We start from the raw sequence: 19,287 nt of genomic DNA, 5'->3' as shown, positions 1-19,287 counted from the left end.
ACCTAGTACATAATATTTTCATTCTACATAAAGGATAACAATTCAGATGCAGTTTAAATTAATGGAGAAAATTTCATCAGGTCCATGTGAAGAAAGAATTTTTCCTTTCTCTTGGGCTATGTTGCCAGGCTAGAGTATATTTGTTATAATCAAACAGTATCTAAGCTTTTTGAACATCCTCAATATCCACAACACAGACTATTAAGATTCTAGATTAATGAAAATGGGAAGAAAGGGGAGCCCTGATACACTGTTGGTGGGAGTGCAATAACTATAGAAATAAATGTGCAATTTTCTCTGACAGCTACAAACACCACATGACCTAGCTGTGCCTTTCCTGTGGGTGTACCTAAAGTCCTTTAGAGCCTATGACAGATAGAAATGTTAGGGCATTGAATCAACTTAGATGTTCACGACAAGATAAATGGATAAATAAAATGTGGTACATTTGTGCAATGAAATTTGTTCAGCTATACAGAAACATGAAATTATGAAACTTTAAGAAAAATGGGTGGAACTAGGAAAAACTATATTGACTGAATTAATCCAGTTAAAGAACAAGTGACAGATTTCTCACTTATAATAAGCTGTAATATCGAATTTTTACATTTTTCTGTTTAATTTTGACTAATCTAACATGTAAGGAGCTAGAAAAGAATCCCCAGATAGGGCAGGTATTTGGGAGGAGACAAAGTACCACAATTGTGATAGTAAATTAAAATGGAGGGATGCTTTAAGAAAGAATGCTTGTTTGTGGTTGGTGTGAGAAGCTGAGACAGAGGAGGGTTAAATACATTAAGGTTATTTTACTATCCCAAAAAGAAAAAAAAATTCATACTAGTAAATCATATTTGATGAGCATATTTAAGACAATAAGTCATTGGACATAATAGAATATCTGTTGATTAGCGTTACGCAGACATTCAAAACGAGGAACAGACATGTGTAACCACGACACTTTCCATTAACTATCAGTACAAAAAGATTATAAAGTGCAACAACTTAAATAGAATATGAGGGTTTAAGCTAACACCAACAAGCATCAAAATGCTGTCATACATGGATAAACTAAAGTATCACAGACAATGCCTCATTTCTTTCTTTTTTTTCCTGTTATTGAAAATTGATTTTTTCCCCAAATAATACATTCTGATTATGGTTCCCCCTCATCTATTCCTCCCAGTTCCTTCCTACCTCGTCTCCCATCTGGATCCACGCCCTTTCTTTCTCTTATTAGAAAAGGAACAGGCTTCTTTCTATAATAATATCATATGAAATAAAAGTAAAAGTGCTGTTTTAGGCCAGCTTTCAGCAGCTCAGGAACTGAAGAGGAGGTGTGGAGTCAGGATTGATCACACAACTGACGTTTTTATCTGAGGGAGTAAAACTTAATTCTCTGCAGCCAGAGAAAAGGGGAAAAGCACACACCCACACACATCTTCAACATATAAAAGTCTTTATCTTTTACTTTTCCCCTTACCTCTTTCCTATTGTTTCTCTTCTATCTCTTTCTTTCTATATCTTTCCTTCTTCCTTTCCTTTTCTCCCTACAACATATATATCTCACCAAAATCTTTCAGGCAACATAAAAATTATAGTGTGGTTACATTCTATTTTTCAAGTGAATGATTACAATGGTAACAAGTAAAACCACTATGTTCACCAATATCCTTACATGATTAAAGATTTTAAGTATTACAGGTGATAAACATATTATTCACAAGGATCTACATGAATTCATACCCAAGCAACTTGTCACAGGTTAACAAAGTATAAACAAAGAAGGTATTTTTTCTCAGCCAATTCTTAACTGGGGGCTGCATTTTTCCAGTTACAAAGAAAGGATCAATCAGTTTATTATTTATTTCAAAAGATAATCTTTAAAAAATAGTAAAAGCATCACAAATCTAAACATTTTTGGAGAGTCATGTCTTTATTTGGCTTACATATCAGTTTATCATTGACGGAAGTCCAGGCAGGAATACAACCAAAGCCAGAACTTGGAAGCATGAACTGAAGTAGAAGCCATGAAGGAATTCTGCTTACTGGATTGTTCCCCATGGCTTGCTCTGCCTTCTTTCTTGAATAATTCAAGACCACCAGCCCAAAGGTGTCCCCACTCACAATGGTCTAGTTAATCCCACCTCAATTATTAAGCAAGAATATGTATCCACAGACTTTACTGTAGGCCTGTATACTTCTTTATACTCAGTCCTCTCCCTCTGTTGTTATGATATGTTCATAAAGTGTAGTGAGTTCTCATTCCTACATTCCATCTTAAAAATGGTTTCTATGGGACCAGGACCTGTCCTTAGTGCATGAGCTGGCTGTTTGGAAACTTGGGCTTACACAGGGACACTTTGCTCAGTCTGGAAGGAGGGACAGGACCTGCCTGTACTGAATCCACCAGGTTTAAATGAATCCCCAGGGGTGTCTTGGTCCTGGAAGACATGGGAATGGAGGGGAGGGGCTGGGGGAAATGGAGGGGTGGGGGCAGGAGTGGGGAAGACAGGGGAACCCATAGCTGATGTATAAAATTAAAACACATAATAATAATAAAATAAATTTAAAAAAGAAAGAGATCACATTTATAATCAACCTGATTTAAATAATAATACTGTTTTTCTTCTGTCCCACCCCAGAGGGCTCTTCTGATTTTGGTCATAAAAATCTCTTAACCTTTTCTTTTAGAAATATGTCTGGGTTTAGAGAAGGGGTGAGCCAATTCCATCTCCAAAGCCAGCTTGATAATTTTGGGAAATTGGGCGTAGTTTCTCTTAATACTTCCTGCTGGAGGGGGCTGCTGTATCTTAAGGAGACATAAAGAAAATTTTAGGATTATGGAGTAGTCCATGAGAGTAAATCTCTGAGCTAGTTGCCTTGAAACTGTCTTGGATGTTGGATCATCATATGGGCCATGGTGTCTATGGAGACCATTCAGGGGGTCTTGGCTGGTCAAACCTGATATATCTTAATCTGGAAAAAATCCATAGCCTCGCTTTCTGTGGAAACAAAAGCAGAGACTCTTTTCCAGAGCTGAGGACCAAGCACAGGGCTTTGTGCTTGCTAGGCAAGCACTCTACCACTGAGCTAAATCTCCAACCCCTAGATTGTATATCTTAAATTAACCCATGTCTATTAATCTATACTTTGCCACATGGCTCGTGGCTTACCAGTACCTTATCTCTTTCTTGTCATGACAGGGTGGCAGTGTCTCTTTTTTTCAGCCTTCGCTTCCCAGCATTCTCCTCTTCCTTGTCCCGCCTACCATATCCTTCCTGCCAGACTACTGGCCAATCAGCACTTTATTTATTTTAACCAATCAGAGCAACACATTTGACATACAGAACATCCCACAGCACCATTCCATACATTTCAGTAAGATGGAATTATTTTAGTCTTGATAACTGCTGGGTTCTAAAACCTTAGTAAGGTGGGTCCATTTAAATTCTAATTGCTCGATCAATTTATATTCATATGCTGCATCAATAATTTACTGAAAATGAATTAGGAACTTAATTATGAGTTATCATTTGAACACTGAAATAGCAGTGTGAGATCTTTAGTCATAAAGTGCATTCTAAAACCATTGAGACAAGTTTCTTCATGTGGAAGACAAAATCAGACAAGGTCATACACATTTGCTCATTATTTGGGTGATACAACTGGTTGTTTAGAAAAGTGACACTGGTATCCATGGCCTTCCAGCAGGTGATAAGGGTGGGTTGCCTCTACATTGCAGATCATGAGTTTAAAAGTTCCTTGGAAAACTGTCAATGAGATATGTGCAAACTTGCTCACTGGATTTACTGTGAAGATGCATAATAAATGTTGGCCTCCAAATTGGAATGAAACAAATAGTCCAACTAGTCTGTCTTTGTGACTATGTTAGTTTATGAGAAGTCACTTACAGAGTTATGGAAGAGTTACTGTCCTCAGATTCAGACTCTTCACGTTAGGCTCTTCTTTTGCATAGTTTTGTCTATAAGAAATTTAAAGTAAGCCTGTACTTATGTCACAACCAAAGCGACAGGCTCTTCTGCAGGGTGACGTAACAGACTCGAGGAGTGTCTAATATTCATGAGGACTCAATCCCAGGTCATATCAGGGTTACTAATCACCTTGTAGCCTGCTACCACTCTGGTAAGAATGGCTTTTTTGGTAATATCTGGCATGCAGAACTGTGAGTCTCTGCATTGCTCCCATCAGCTGCTGGTGGAGGCCCCTCTGACAACAATGGAGCTAGATGCCAATCTATGAGAATATAAGACTATTACTAGCAATCATTTTATTGATTGGTTTTTCTATAATAGGTCTCTAGATATTCAGAATCCACTTATTGGTCATCTAGGCAGTGTCAAGCATGTGCTCCCTCCCTTGGCATGAGCCTCAAATTAGATCAGTCATTGGTTGGTCACTCCCACAAGTTCTGGATTGTAGGATGAAGGTTTTGTGGCTGGCTTGTTGTCCCAGTCTCACCATTGGAAGTCATGCCTGGTTACAGAGGATGGCTGCAGGTTCAGGCTCCAAATCCTTCTTGGAGTCCTCTCTTAGGGACACCCTGGTAGAAGTCCGGGAGTTTCTGTTGCACTGTTTCCACATTGCCCTCCTAAAGGCCCTCCAGTTCCAGTTTTCTTTCCCCATAGCCCCCCCCTCCGCCCCTGATCATCCCACCTGGTTCCTCCTGTTCCCATTCCCACAAAATCTGTTCTATCTCCCCATTAAAAGACAATGGTATGGACTCACTTAAAGGTGGATATTAGATATTAAGTAAATGATAATCATGCTACAATCCACAGACCCAGAGAGGGTAAGTAATAAGGAGGCTCTAAGGGGCCACATACAAAAATTTGCCCTTTTTAGGTACAAGTTTGCTGCAGAATGTGAAAGCCACCTGTGACTACTAAGAGTGAAAGTTAAACTATGAATATGGTGATCTCACATGCTACTGGGAAATAGTACACAGAAACAAAACCAATGGGTGGGGGAAAATCTAAACATCTCACAACAAGAGGTGGCTGAAAAAAGTGCAATGTTTCTGGATCTTTAGATTTCACTGTATTTACCCCACTTTCCAAGTAAAATTGCATAGTTTTCACCTACCGGGGAGAATATGATTTCTTGAGACTTGCTTATTTCAAATAAAATTATGTATTCCACTGTTGTCCACTATGTACCACTACCTCAAGTTTTATTTTTCTTTATCGTTGAAATATGTTTGATTGTTCATTAGCCAGTTTTTATCTATTCAACCTTTCACTCCTATCCGCTAATGCCTTATCTTAAGTATTAGAAAAATAATCACAATAAATGCTCTCAATCAGGGGTCTCTGTGGTATATATTTCCATTTTCTATGGATGTTAACAGATGATGGTTGGGCTACCCTGTGTAAGAAATCCATTTACATCTTCTAATATCCATTCCACCCTCTACAATGGCTCCAGTAATTTCCAATGCCACAATGCTGTAAAGTTTGAATTTGCTGCACTAATTTATGAATATTTACTTTTTTATTTAAACAGGTATTAAAAATGGTGTGAGCTGTATTTTTTAATTAAAAATGTTTTTATTTATTTTACATGCTACTTACAGATCCCCCTCTTTCCTCTTCCCACTTCTTCAGCCTCCCCTCCCTAACCCTCTCCTATTCCCTCCTACAAGAAAGTAAGGTCTCCCATGGGGAATCAGCACATCTTCTTATATTCAATAAAGGTAGGTCCAAGCTGGTCCCCCTGCATTAAGGCTACAGGAGGTATCCCACCATAGGTAGTGGGCTCCAAAAGGCCCAGTGAGCTGAAATTTAATTGCAGTTTTTATTTTATTGTTATTATAACATGACTGAGCTCTCAGCTTTCTCTCCACCTCTAGGCTTTCACCAGGCAGGAAAGCAATACACAACTGTTGGGAAAGAAGTTACCAGACCCAGGCAGAGACATGTAAGTTACAGTTATGGTATCCTGGCAAGACATACTCACCAGTGCAACCATGCTATGCCTATAATGGGATAAACTATTGCTTTCTGCTTGGATTGGAGAGCTACACTAGCAGATAGAACTCATGACTTATACCATAAACTTGTTCACATCTGGGAAGTTCACAGGCCCTAGAAGAGAACACTACTGTTGTTTTGTAATCACACACTAGCTGCATATATGATAATCTGCATAATATGTAACAAAGAAGGGCCTGTCATAATTTCATCATTTGTAGAGGATGGAATGAGACCCTGAAGGACTAAGAAATGGGTGTGTGATAATGGTAACAAGTTTTTCAGTGATTTCACCACTTATGAGGTCATATACCAGCAAATAATCTTCCTCTGAAATTTCAAGGTATAGAAAACATCTCAATTTGCCGAGAAAAGTAAATTTTAAAAACACATGAAAAGAAACACACAGTTCTATGCACATTTTCTCCACACAGAGAAACTATAAAATTATGTAAATTATCTCTTCATTCTTCCTTGGCATTCAGGTTTATGAGATCATGTCACATAGTCTAAATATATATCACAAAATGTTCCCTGAATAAAAGGCACCAGGTGTGTAAAACTGATGAGTTTGCATAACCATTGTTTCAAACACCAATACCTCACATCTTAAAATACATTTTTTCACATTGAATAGAGTGTCTTATTTGTGGTATTCATTCTCTCCAAATACAAACATATGTGTAAAAGCATCTATAGTGTCATGATTATAAGGTATTCAAAATGCCTACAATATGGGTCATATGTCACCAATTGATGCATAAATTTGACACAAATAAATGAAATTTTTATTCTTTGTATTCAAACACAATAACCTCAAAAGAATAGTCCTGAGGGTCAAGACCATTTTTCTTTTATTTTTAGTATATTAATTTTAAGATCAGGGGTATATCTCTATCTCTGAAAGGTATTTGCCATGAAAGAATGAGACCTCAAGTTTGAATCCCCAATACTATCATAAAACTAAGGTTCAACCACACTTGTCTATAACTCCAGTACTCAGGCGAAGAGAGAATTATATCAAAATGGCTCTCTGATGAGTTACTCTAGCTCAATGGAAAATTCCACACTTAGCAGAACATCTTATTCCAAAAAACATATCTGAGGAACTGTAGAGGAGGAAGTTACAATCAGCTCTGGGGTCTTCAATCCTACCTGTGTTTGAACCACCCTTATTACACAGATAGACATCTCTCTCTCTCTCTCTCTCTCTCTCTCTCTCTCTCTCACACACACACACACACACACACACACGCACGCACGCACGCACACACACACACACACACACACACATCTAAATTATTCTCATATTTTAGTGAGGGCAGAAAATGAAAGTGTCAAACCAACTGATTTTTAAATTATTTTTGTCTTTGTTTTTGCTTTTGGAGACAGGGTCTCCATATGTAGACTTGTGTGGCCTGAGCCTTGACTTGTTCACCAAACTGGCCTTGAATTTTTGGAGATGCTTCTGCCTCAGGATTCTAAGTGCTGGGTTCAGAGACATGAACCAACACACTCCACCAAATTTTAAAACCTTAATCGTGTTTATGGAATTATCTTTTTATTGGTTATTTACAACCTGTTATTATACACAACGCTTGATGAAAGCCCTCTCACTTTAGGCATGAAGATTCTTCTTGGTAATGCTCCTTCCATTTGCAGAAATAGCAAGAGACTATTCAGATTTAGCTAAAATAATTCTGTAGTAATTCTCCTTTCCCAAGCTTCTGTCCATGTACCTACAAACATTTCACTGATAATTATCTAATGAGATGCTGAACACACAGAGCTTCATCTATCTCCTTTAAGTTTTATAGTGGCACAGAGGAATAGAAAAAGTGGTATATTCCCCATGTTTTCATTCTTTGTAAAAGAAACTTCCATTTGCTACTCATTTGAACTCATGATAATTGAATTAAAGTCCAGGACTCCATGGAAACTTAGGTTGCCAGGCATACATTTATTGTTTCCACTTTCACTTTTTTTGTATTAAGTAGTAACTTAACTTCAAATCAAGAAAATAGCTGTTTTTTTCAAACTATATCATATATTTCACATAGATTCTATTTTTTTCTTTCAAGAGAATTTTGCAGCATGACTAAATACCAATTTGAGAGCTTCTTTATTGACACAGAATTTACTAAGCAAGCATAGATTCATATTGTTCACAAACATAGATCATACATACCATTTTGGGGTTTGTACATGTATTTAACTTTTTTGTCTTCCACAGAACAGAGTTATCTTTTACAATCATTTTCCCACATGTTTACTCATCATTGATAAAAGAGTTATCTTTTATACTCATCTTTAATCATCAACCCATGCCCCAATTTATAAGAATCTAAAGGAATATGACAGCTTCTGCAGCTTCAAACACTAGACAGAAAGAAATTCTCTAATCCATCCCAGGAAGAATGCCATGTCCTGGGCACTGTATTACTAACACTTTTTTTTTTATTAAGAAATATTTTTATTCTTTTCTTCTTATTATTATATTTGTGTTTTAATTTTACACATCAACCATGGGTTCCCCTGTCCTCCCCCGTCATGCCCGCACCCCCACCTTCTCCCATTCCTTCCCCTCCATTCCCATCTCCTCCAGGGCCAAGACTCCCCTGGGGATTCATTTAAACCTGGTGGATTCAGTACAGGCAGGTCCAGTCCCCTCCTTCCAGGCTCAGTAAAGTGTCCCTGTGTAAGCCCAAGGTTCCAAACAGCCAGCACATGCACTAAGGACAGGTCCCGGTCCCACAGCCTGGATGCCTCCCAAGCAGTTCAAGCTATTCAGTTGTCTCACTTATCCAGAGGGCCTGATCCAGCTGGGGGCTCCACAGCCTTTGGTTCATAATTCATGTGCTTCCATTCATTTGACTATTTGTACCTCTGCTTTTTCAATCTTGGTCTCAAAAATTCACAATCTTACAGTCCCTCCTCTTTCTCAACAATTGGACACCTGGAGCTCCACCTGGGGCCTGGCTGAGGATCTCTGCATCCACTTCCATCAGTTATTGGATGAGAGTTCCAGCACAACTGTTAGGGTGTTTGGCCATCTGATCACCAGACTAGGTCAGATCAGACTTTCTCTCAAGCATTGCCAGCAGTCTACAGAGGATGTATTATTGTGGATTTCTGAGGACCTCTCGAGCACTCTGCCTATTCCTGCTCTTATGTGGTCTTCATTTGTCATGGTCTGTTATTCCTTGTTCTCCCTTTCTGTTCTTGATCCAGCTGGGATCTCCTGCTCCCCTAAGCTTTCTTTCCCTCAAACCTTGCCCTTCATTACTCCCACTGTTGTCCAGGTTGTTCATGTAGATCTCATCCATTTCTCTGTCATTGGGTGATCCCTGTGTCTTTCCTAGGAGCAAGGGGAACCCTCCTCCACTGCTGGTAAGAATGCAAGCTTGTACAGCCAGTTTGGAAATCAATATGGCACTTCCTTAGAAAACTGGGAATCCATCTCCCCCAAGACCCAGCTGTAGCACTCTTGGGAATATACCCAAGGAATTCTCAATCATACCACAAGGGCATTTGCTCAGCTATGTTCATAGAAGCATTGTTTGTAATAGCCAGAACCTGGAAACAACCTATATGCCCTTCAACTGAAGAATGGATAAAGAAAACATGGTACATATACACAATGGAGTACTACTCAGCAGAGAAAAACAATGCCATCATGAGGTTTGCAGGCAAATGGATGGATCTAGAAAAAAATCATCCTGAGTGAGTTAACCCAGACTCAGAAGGACAAACATGGTATGTGCTCACTCATAGAGGATACTAGAGGTAAAACAAAGATGACTAGACTGCTACATAACTCCAGGGAGGCTGGTTAGAAAATTTTTATTCTTTTTACATACTAATCACAGATCCCCTTCTTCCTGCCCTGCAGCATTTCTGCCCTCAATCCATGCCCCCTATTACCTCCTACAAGAAGGTAAGTCAGTAGAGCCTGGTACATTCAGCAGAGGCAGGACCTAGCCCTTCCCACTGCATCCCATCATAGGTAGTGGTCTCCAAATAGCCAGCGCATACATCAGGAATGAAAAAAAGAGTTAGTAATACATAACCTAACTGTCATCATAGAGCTTTTCTCCAGTAAATGATGGAAGCAGTTGCAGAAATCCACAGCCAAACACCAGCTGAGCTCCAGGAATTCCGTCAAAGACAGGGAAGAGGGATTCTATAAGCAAGGAGCATCAAGATAATGATGGGGAAACATACAGAAACAACAATACCAAACTAGTTGGAACTCATGAAATTTAAACCAACACCTTGTGGAGCCTTCATGGGACTGGACTAGGCACTCTGCATAAGTGAGACAGTTGTGTAGCTTGATCTGCTTAAGGGCCCCCCTGGCAGTAGGATCACATAGATTCTTAAAAATGAAAAACACTTTATATTCAAGAGTTGTTCACTTACTCTAAAGTATGCATAGGGAAATCAGCAACTGAGACATGAAGCAGTGAGTCTTAGCTCACATATCCATGGAATCAGGAGTACACTGTAGGGTATAAGTTCAGGCAATGCTTCATATGCACTTCCAAAAATTATAAGAGATTTGAGTCAATCATTTCCTCTGTAAATCTAGGCTGAGATTTTCTCTGGATTGTAGTATATTGTAGGAAGATTGTCTGATTAAAACACTCCAGCCATTATAGAGTATAGTTTGTGGAGCTAAAAATGGAGTGAAGAGAGTTCAGAGGCAAGAAAGCTACTTCACTCTGCTTTTCCATGTAAATCTCAAGGCTGCCTGCATCTGTAAAACACTTTGAAGAAGATGGAGGCACCACCAGAAGCAGCTGAAGGAGCTCAGCTTCACACTTCTGCTTTCCTGGTGGTTTTTGCTATGGTCTGTGTCACTGTGAGAGGCCAGTAGTTACCTTGTTGACAGTAATAAGTTCCACCATCTTCAGTCTCCACACTGTTGATGCTGAGGGTGAAATCTGTCCCGGACCCACTGCCACTGAACCTGGAGGGGATCCCAGAGATAGACTGGGAAGCATACTTGATGAGAAGCCTTGGAGCCTCATTTCGTTTTTGCTGATACCAGTGTAAGTTTGTGCTAACACTCTGGCTGGCCTTGCAGGCCATGGTGACTCTATCTCCTGGAGTCACAGACAGGATGGCTGGAGACTGAGTCAGCACAATATCACCTCTGGATGCTGAAAACATAGGAGAAATATTAATCAGAATATAACATTGCATTTAAAAGTCACTTCTAAACTACTTTTTACAAAAGATAAGCTTATTTTGTATCAATTTCTTTCAACAAGAAGTAAAATTTCATGTGATCCTGTACTCCTAATTTGTAAGAAAATTCTGTATGTAATGAACATTTCCACTTTTGCCATGTCTAAAGTCTCAAACCTGAAACCCAGAAGAACAGAAGCCCAAGAAGCACAGATGTGGACACCATCTTCCAGCTTTCCCTGTGTTTATGTGTGTCATGACACAGCCTGTAGAAAGACCTTCTTATAATATTCTAGGAGGCAGAAACACTAGAAGGAAGAAGTACCTATGCAAATGATACTGACTTCATATATTTCCCAATAAAGAACTAATCAGGAGAGCAAGCTCTTGTGTCTTTGGGTAGTGTATCTCCCCCTTCTGGCTACCTGATGAGATGTTGAGATTTGAAAGAGACTTGTGCATGTATCTCACAGACATGGGTGCAAAATTAGCACAGGCTAAGAAAGTTTGTTGGAGACACTCAGTAGTTTCAAACTAAGAGCATCTTTTAACCATCCTCTTGATTCAGGTTATATTGTTTTCCTTGATGTTTCTTACAATATGTGCTGAATCCCATTTCATTGTCTAAAACTTCCATGAAGCATCACATCATCTGATACTGAAGAGATGTCATATTCATGAAATATCATGGACTAGAAAATATAAAGACTGAATGTCATAGGAAAGCATATATCTCCAGAGGGTGAAATGAAAATCATATTAAAATTCACAATCTGCCACAATTGAGATGAATTTCAAAGGTTGGGATATCAAATATTTTTTCCAGATAAACTCTGAGTATTGCTTTTTGTGTGTTGTACTACCAAGAGTGATACAGGGTTATGGGGGAAGATTTATGGAGTGTTCAAACAAATAGCTTACCTAGTACATGATTTTTCATGCTATGTAAAAGACAACAATTCTGATGCAGCTTAAATCAGAGGAGAATATATCATCAGGTCCATTTGAAGAGGGAAGTATTCCTTTCACTTGGGCTATGTAAGCAAACCATAGCATATGTTTTTAATGTTCAAACATGGTCTAAGCTTTTTGAAAATACTCAATATTTACAAAACAGTCTATCAAGATTCTAGAGGACGAAACGAGGAGGTAGCAGAAGCCATGATTCAGTGTTATGGGGGTGTAATAACTATAGAAAGCAATGTGCAATTTCCTCAGCTGCAAATACCACATGACCTACCTATTCCTTTCCTGTGGGTGCACCTAAAGAACTTTGTAGCCTATGACAGATATAAATGCACATCTATGCATTTTGCTGTTGGTGGATGCCCAAATTACCCAGGGTCAGAGAATGTCACCTTGGTTTACTGAGCATGGCTGCGTAATGGGATGATTTTGACCTGTGAATGCTTACCAGGTGTTGGGTGGCTCTACACTTGGCTATATGTTGTGGTTTGATCTTGAAAGTGCAGGTCTTTTCTTCCTCCCATTGGAATGTTATAAAAAGTCTTTTGAATAAACCTTGGAGGCTGTTGGGTATTGATCCAGACTCTCCTGAAGCTCTCCTGTGTTCCTGTCTTTCTTCTTGTGGCCTAGGTCTCTCTTTCTATCTAATATTTTCTAATTCCCCTCTCTGCCTTGTAAGAACCCCAGACTAGGTAGAAAGATTCTTTTGGATCTCCACAGCTACTGTATTCACAATAGCTAGTAAATGAATTGAACTTAGATGTGCATAACAAGATTAATGGATAAAAAATGTTGTACAGTTGTGCAATAGAATTTTGTTCAGATTTAAAAACATGAAATTATGAAAGTTTTGAGAAAATGGATGGAACTGGAAATATTATATTGACTGGATCAGTCCAGTCCCAGAATGATAAGTGACATATTACACACTAATATGTAAATCATACCATTAAATATTTCCAGTTTTCTGATTAACTTTACTACACCTACATGTAAGAGGCTTGAAAAGGATCCCAAGATAGGGCAGGTCTTTTGGGGGTGGGGGAATATTACAACATATGTATTTGTAAATTAAATGGAGAGATGCTTTGAAAAGAAATGTTTGTTTGTGGTTGGTGTGAAAGGTTGAAAAAGAGGAGGATTAAATCTATTAACATTATTATATTATCCCCCCCAAAAAAATAAATCAGACTAGTAAATCATACTTGATGAGCATTTTTAGGATAATGAGTCATTAGATATAATAGAATATCTGTTGACTAGCATTCTGCAGACAATCAATACAAGGAACAGATGTGTGTAATCATCACACTTTCCATTAACTATCAGTACACAAGATTGTAATGTGAAACAACTTAAATAGAATATCAGGTTTTAAGCTGACACCAAAAAGCATCAAAATACAATCATACATGGATAAACTAAAGCATCAGAGACAATTCCTCATTTCATTCTGTTTTTTTTTCCTTTATTGAAAATAGGTTTGTCCCCATATAATATATCCTGATTGTGGTTCCCCCTCATCTACTCCTCCCATCCCTTCCACACCTGAATACCTGTCTTCTAATAAGAGACTGACAGGGGTGGATCCCTTTTCAGTTTCCTACTAGAAAAGAGACAAGCTTCTTTCTACAATAATGTTATATATTAAGATAAGAAATGATTAACACTCCAGAATTGGACAAAAGAAATAGGAAGAAAAGTGTTGCTGTAGGACCAGCTTTCAGCAGCTCAGGAACTGAAGAGGAAGTGTGGAGTCAGAGTCAGGATTGATCACACAACTAATTTTCTTTTTTTAAAATTTAATATAATTTAATTTTATTATATTTTATTTTTTGGTTTTTCAAGACAGGGTTTCTCTGTGTAGCTTTGTGCCTTTCCTGGAACTCATTTGGTAGTAAAGGCTGGCCTCGAACTCACAGAGATCCACCTGGCTCTGCCTCCCGAGTGGTGGGATTAAAGGTGTGCACCACCATCACCCAGCTTTCTTATCTGAGGGAGTAAAACTTAATTCTCTGGGGCCAGAGAAATTGGAAAAAGCACACACCCACACACACCTTCAACATGTCTAAATCTTTTTCTTTTATTTTTCCCTTACCTTTTTCCTGTTCTTTCCCCTCTATCTCTTTCCTCGTGTCTTCCTTCTGACTCCTCCCTCCTTCCTTCCTCCTGACCCTAAACCTTATACATCCCAGCAAAATCTTTCAGTAAACAAAAAATTACAATGAGGTCACATTATATTTTCAAGTGAATGATTTCTATGAATATAAGTAAAAACAGCATGTTCCCCAAGACTCCAATATATAAACATTTTACATATTACAGGTAGTAAACAAATTATTCCAGAGGATACACATAAATTCATGTCTAATAAACTTGTTATAGACTAACAAAGTAAGAAAATGAGATGTTTTTCTCAACAGTTCTTTAACTGGCAGGATGCATTTTTACTGTTAAAAAGAAAGGATCGATCAGTTTATTATTAATCTCAAAAGGTATTCTTAAAAACCACTATAAGAGTCACAAATCTAAATTCTTTGAGAGGAATATCTTTATTTGGCTTACATTTTAGATCATCACTGAAAGAAGTCAAGTCAGGAAATCAAGTAGGGCTGGAACTTGGAAGCATTAACTGAAGAAAAGGCCACGAAGGAATACTGCTTACTGGCTTGTGCTCCTTGGCTTGCTCAGTCTGCTTTCTTGAATAACCCAGGACTGGCAGCCAGAGGTAGCCCCACAAACAATAGTCTGGGTACTCCCAGATCAATCACTAAGCAAGAAAATGTGCCCACAGACTTTACTGTAGGCCAGTATACTTCTTTAGACTCAGTCTTCTCCCTCTGCTGCTGTGATATATTCAGAGTGTAGTGAGAAATTGTCCTTTCAGGTTAATGGATGGATCTAGAAAAAATCATCCTTAGTGAGGTAACCCAGACTCATCAAGACAAACATGGTATGTACTCACTCATAGTAGTATACTAGATTTAAAACAAAGATGACTAGACTGCTACACAACTCCAGGGAGGCTACCTAGAAAACGGGACCCTAGGAAAGACACAGGGATCACCCAGTGACAGAGAAATGGATAAGATCTACATGAATAACCTAGACAACAGTGGGAGTAAGGAAGGGCAAGGTTTGAGGGAAAGAGAGCTCAGGGGAGCAGGAGATCCCAGCTGGATCAAGAACAGAAAGGGAGAACAAGGAATAACAGACCATGATAAATGAAGACCACATGAGAACAGGAAGAAGCAAAATGCTATAGAGGTCCCCAGAAATCCACAATGATACATCCACTGTAGACTACTGGCAATAGTCAGGAGAAAGCCTCATCTGACCTAGTGTGGTTATGAGGTGGCCAAACACCCTAACTGTCATTCTGGAACTCTCATCCAATAAGTGATGGAAGTGGATGCAGAGATCCTCGACCAGGCCCCAGGTGGAGCTCCAGGAGTCTGATTGTCAAGAAAGAGGAGGGACTGTAAGATTGTGAATTGTTGAGACCAAGATTGGAAAAGCACAGACAAATAGACAAACTAATGGAAACACATGAATTATGAACCAAAAGCTGTGGAACCCCCAACTGGATCAGGACCTCTGGATAAGTGAGACAATTGAATAATTTGAACTGTTTGGGAGGCATCCAGGCACTGGGACCCAGACCTGTCCTTAATATAGGAGCTGGCTTTTTAAAACCTTGGGCTTACACAGGGATACTTTACTCAGCCTGGAAGGAGGGGACTGGACCTGCCTGTACTAAATCTACCAGGTTGAGCTGAATCTCCAGGGGAGTCTTGGCCCTGGAGGAGATGGGAATGGAGGGGAGGGCTTTGTGAAAGATGGGGGTGGGGGCGGCAGGGGGGAGGACAGGGGAACCCATGGCTGATGTGTAAAATTAAAACACATATATAATTAAAAAAACATTAAAAATACAATAAATAGTTTTCTATGTCTACTTCCATTCCATCCATTTCAGAAAGAGAGAATTATTTTAATTTTGATGACTTTGGGGTCCTCAAGCCTTAGTAAGCAAGGTCTATGTAAATTCTAGATTGTCAATCATTCAATATCTATTCATATGCTGCATCAATAGTTACCAAGAATAATCCAGGAACTTACTTAATTATATTTTGTCATTTGACTAATGAAGTAGTAGTGTAAGACCTTTAGGCATAAAGTGGATTCTTTTTTCGCTTATAGCAGTCAACTCAACATTCATTTATTTATGTATTTATTTACTTTTTCCTTTTTGTTTTTATAAAGAAATTTTCAATTCATTTTGTATACCAACCACAGATTTCCCTATCTTTCCTCCTTTCACTCCCCAGACTTCCCCCCTAATTCACCCCTCATTCTCACCTTCTCCAAGGCAATGTCTCCCATGGCGAGTCAACAGACCTGGTATATTCAGTTGAGGGAGGTCTAAGGCCCTCTTCCCTGCACCAGGGCTCCACAACGTGTCTCACCATAGGCACTGGGCTCCAAAAAGCTGGCTCATGCATTAAGGAATGACACATCCCGATCCCACTGCCTCGGGGCCCCCTATACAGATCAAGCTAAACAACTGTCATGTGGACTCAATCCCAGTTCACACCAGGAGTGCTGCTGAACTTGTAAACAGCTATCACTTGGGGAAAATGGCTTTATCAGGTTCAGTCTGTCATGTCACAGAATTCATGGTTGGCCTAGCACATGATGAGGTTTGAAGTGCAATCTTAATTAGTCTTATTAAATAAAATTCCTAAGTCAGATGTAGAGTAAATCTGAAAGATTAGAGAAGCAGAGCAACTGTCACAATCTTCTTACTACTCTGATTTTACCAAACTGAATGTGGCTGAGATCCTGTCTCCACCTCCTTAGTGCTGAGATTAAAGGCTTGTAGGACCACTACCTGTCTCTTTCTCTTTTAGTCTGGTTCAATCCAAGGTAGCCCAGGGTGGCCTTATACTCCTGATGTTTTTCCTCCTACAAAGTGCTAGGATTAAAGGTGTATGCCACCACTGCATGGCCTCTATACTTAACTAGAGGCTAGTTGTTCCTCTCATCTCCAGGCAAGCTTTATTTGTCAGAACACAAACAAAATACATTCTAACAGTGGTTACTCTATGATTTGGGTAGAATCTCACAACCCCATCTCTGAAGCCGTGATTGAAATGTATTCTATGACTTTAGAGTGTTGGCTTGAGATCTGTTTTTAACAAGGAAACCTGGTTTCTCATGGAACTAGTTGGGCAGTTGATCATGATTCTGTCCCCAATATGAATGACCATCATAGCTGTATTATGACATTGTGTTAAATAAGAATTCAATAAAAATTAAAAAGCCACTAAAAGGACAGAATTTATTTAATATATGTAGTTGTATTCACAGGATGATGTTCAAAGGAAGTGAGTGTGTTAAGTATCAGTTTTCTTATAAAACAGATCTCTCAGGTACATGGGTAGTAGGAATAAAAGCCCTGAGATCTCTCTGTCACCTTCCAGGAGATGGAAACTCAGGGAATCATTTTTTCCCATTCTTCTCAGTGATGAAGAACATCAGGAAGCACAGAACTGAGACTGAGGACCTGGGTTGTGTTTAGAGGCCTAAGCTATAACCCACATCCTGTCTCCTCCTAGAATGGAAGAGACTATGCCATTCACAGACTTGGCACAGTTTTCATTATAAACTCTTTTGCATAACTTTAGCTCCATAAGAAAATTAAAGCAAGCCTGTTCTTATGTCACCTCCTAATGTCAAAGCAGCAGAAGTGCCTGCAGGGGACATAACAGACCCAAGGGAAGTCATATATTCATGTGGACTCAGTCTGTAGGTGAACCACAGTAAACAGGATAGTAGTCATTTAAGGAACATCTCATATGTGTATATCTATATAGCTTCATAATCATGAAATTTAAGAACAGATTAAAAATATTCCAGGCTATATATTATGACTAATGAAGAGTTAATGAATCACTGTCAGACAATTAATATGGGAAAGCTAATATTAACAACAGACTTAAAATTTAAAAAATATTTAAAAATTCAAATAAGTTTTATATGGAGCACAAAATCTTACAAAGTCAAAAAGTTCTCTAAGTTTAGGGACTATCATAGAAAAGAAATAGAAACACTGTAAGATCAAAAGAAGAGGGAGAAACAGAACAAAACAGAGTCTATGGACATCTTGGTACCCCTTGTTTGATGAACTCACAGAAGCTGTGGCTGTCTGGATAGGACCTGCACATGATTAAGCCAATCAACACTGAAGCATGGAAGGGGAGGAGATCATCATCTTGCACCACTAGCTGATGAGCTATTATTGATAGTTGATGGCTTCTAAGGGTGAGAGGGACTCTTGGGACATTCTCTAAGAGTGTTGTCTCTGATGACTTAAAAATGCTCCCTCCAGTGGATGGTCCCACATCCATGAATATATTGTTTACCCACATTGAACGTAGTGTGCAATGTATATTTACATGTGGAGATGAAGTAGGAGAGTGGTAACGGATGAGTAGTAGATTTGAAAGGAGTTAGGAAAAGAGTAGGGGTATGAGAATAATTGGAAGCATAAATGAAATCTCAATTATAAAAATATTCCATTTTGAAAAATCTGTAGCTGAACCACATTGAACAGCATAGTATTCATTTAAGGAACATTTGATATGTGTATATCTATACAGCTTGATAATCATTAAATTTAAAAAAAAAACAGATTAAATATATTCCAAACTATATTTTATGGCTAATCGAAACTTAATGAATCATTGTCAGATAATTAATATAAAGTGAACCATAACTAACAATTTTTGTGTTAATTTTGACAATTGTGAAGGAAGTTGGTTCTTTTTTTGAGCTGAGGACCGAACCCAGGGCCTGCAAGCACTCTATCACTGAGCAAAATCCCCAACCCAAAAAGTTGGTTATTAACTATGCTGACAAACTTCACTGAGAACTAAAGTGAATGAATACACAAAAATATAATATTCAATTATGCATGTATTATGAAGCTAAAATGGAGTGAAGAGAGTTCAGAGGCAAGAAAGCTTTCCAGGACACTTCACTTCAATTGTCTGTGTAAATCTCAAGGCTGTCTGCATCTGTAAAATACTTTGAACAAGGTAGAGGAACTACCAGAAGGAGCTGAAAGAGCCCAGCC

General features: G+C 38.7%; 1 gene segment (V, D, J or C); it reads right to left on the bottom strand.

Annotated features, from left to right (window-relative positions):
• Positions 1–10,808: 10,808 nt before the first annotated feature.
• LOC118580159 lies at positions 10,809–11,412 on the bottom strand. The segment is given in 2 exon segments: positions 10,809–11,155; positions 11,361–11,412. Coding segments are annotated over 2 exon segments (396 nt in total).
• Positions 11,413–19,287: the final 7,875 nt, after the last annotated feature.

The sequence above is a fragment of the Onychomys torridus genome, chromosome 3 (assembly GCF_903995425.1).
Source record: "Onychomys torridus chromosome 3, mOncTor1.1, whole genome shotgun sequence".
NCBI lineage: Eukaryota > Metazoa > Chordata > Mammalia > Rodentia > Cricetidae > Onychomys > Onychomys torridus.
This window is presented reverse-complemented; position numbering and strand designations above follow the sequence as displayed.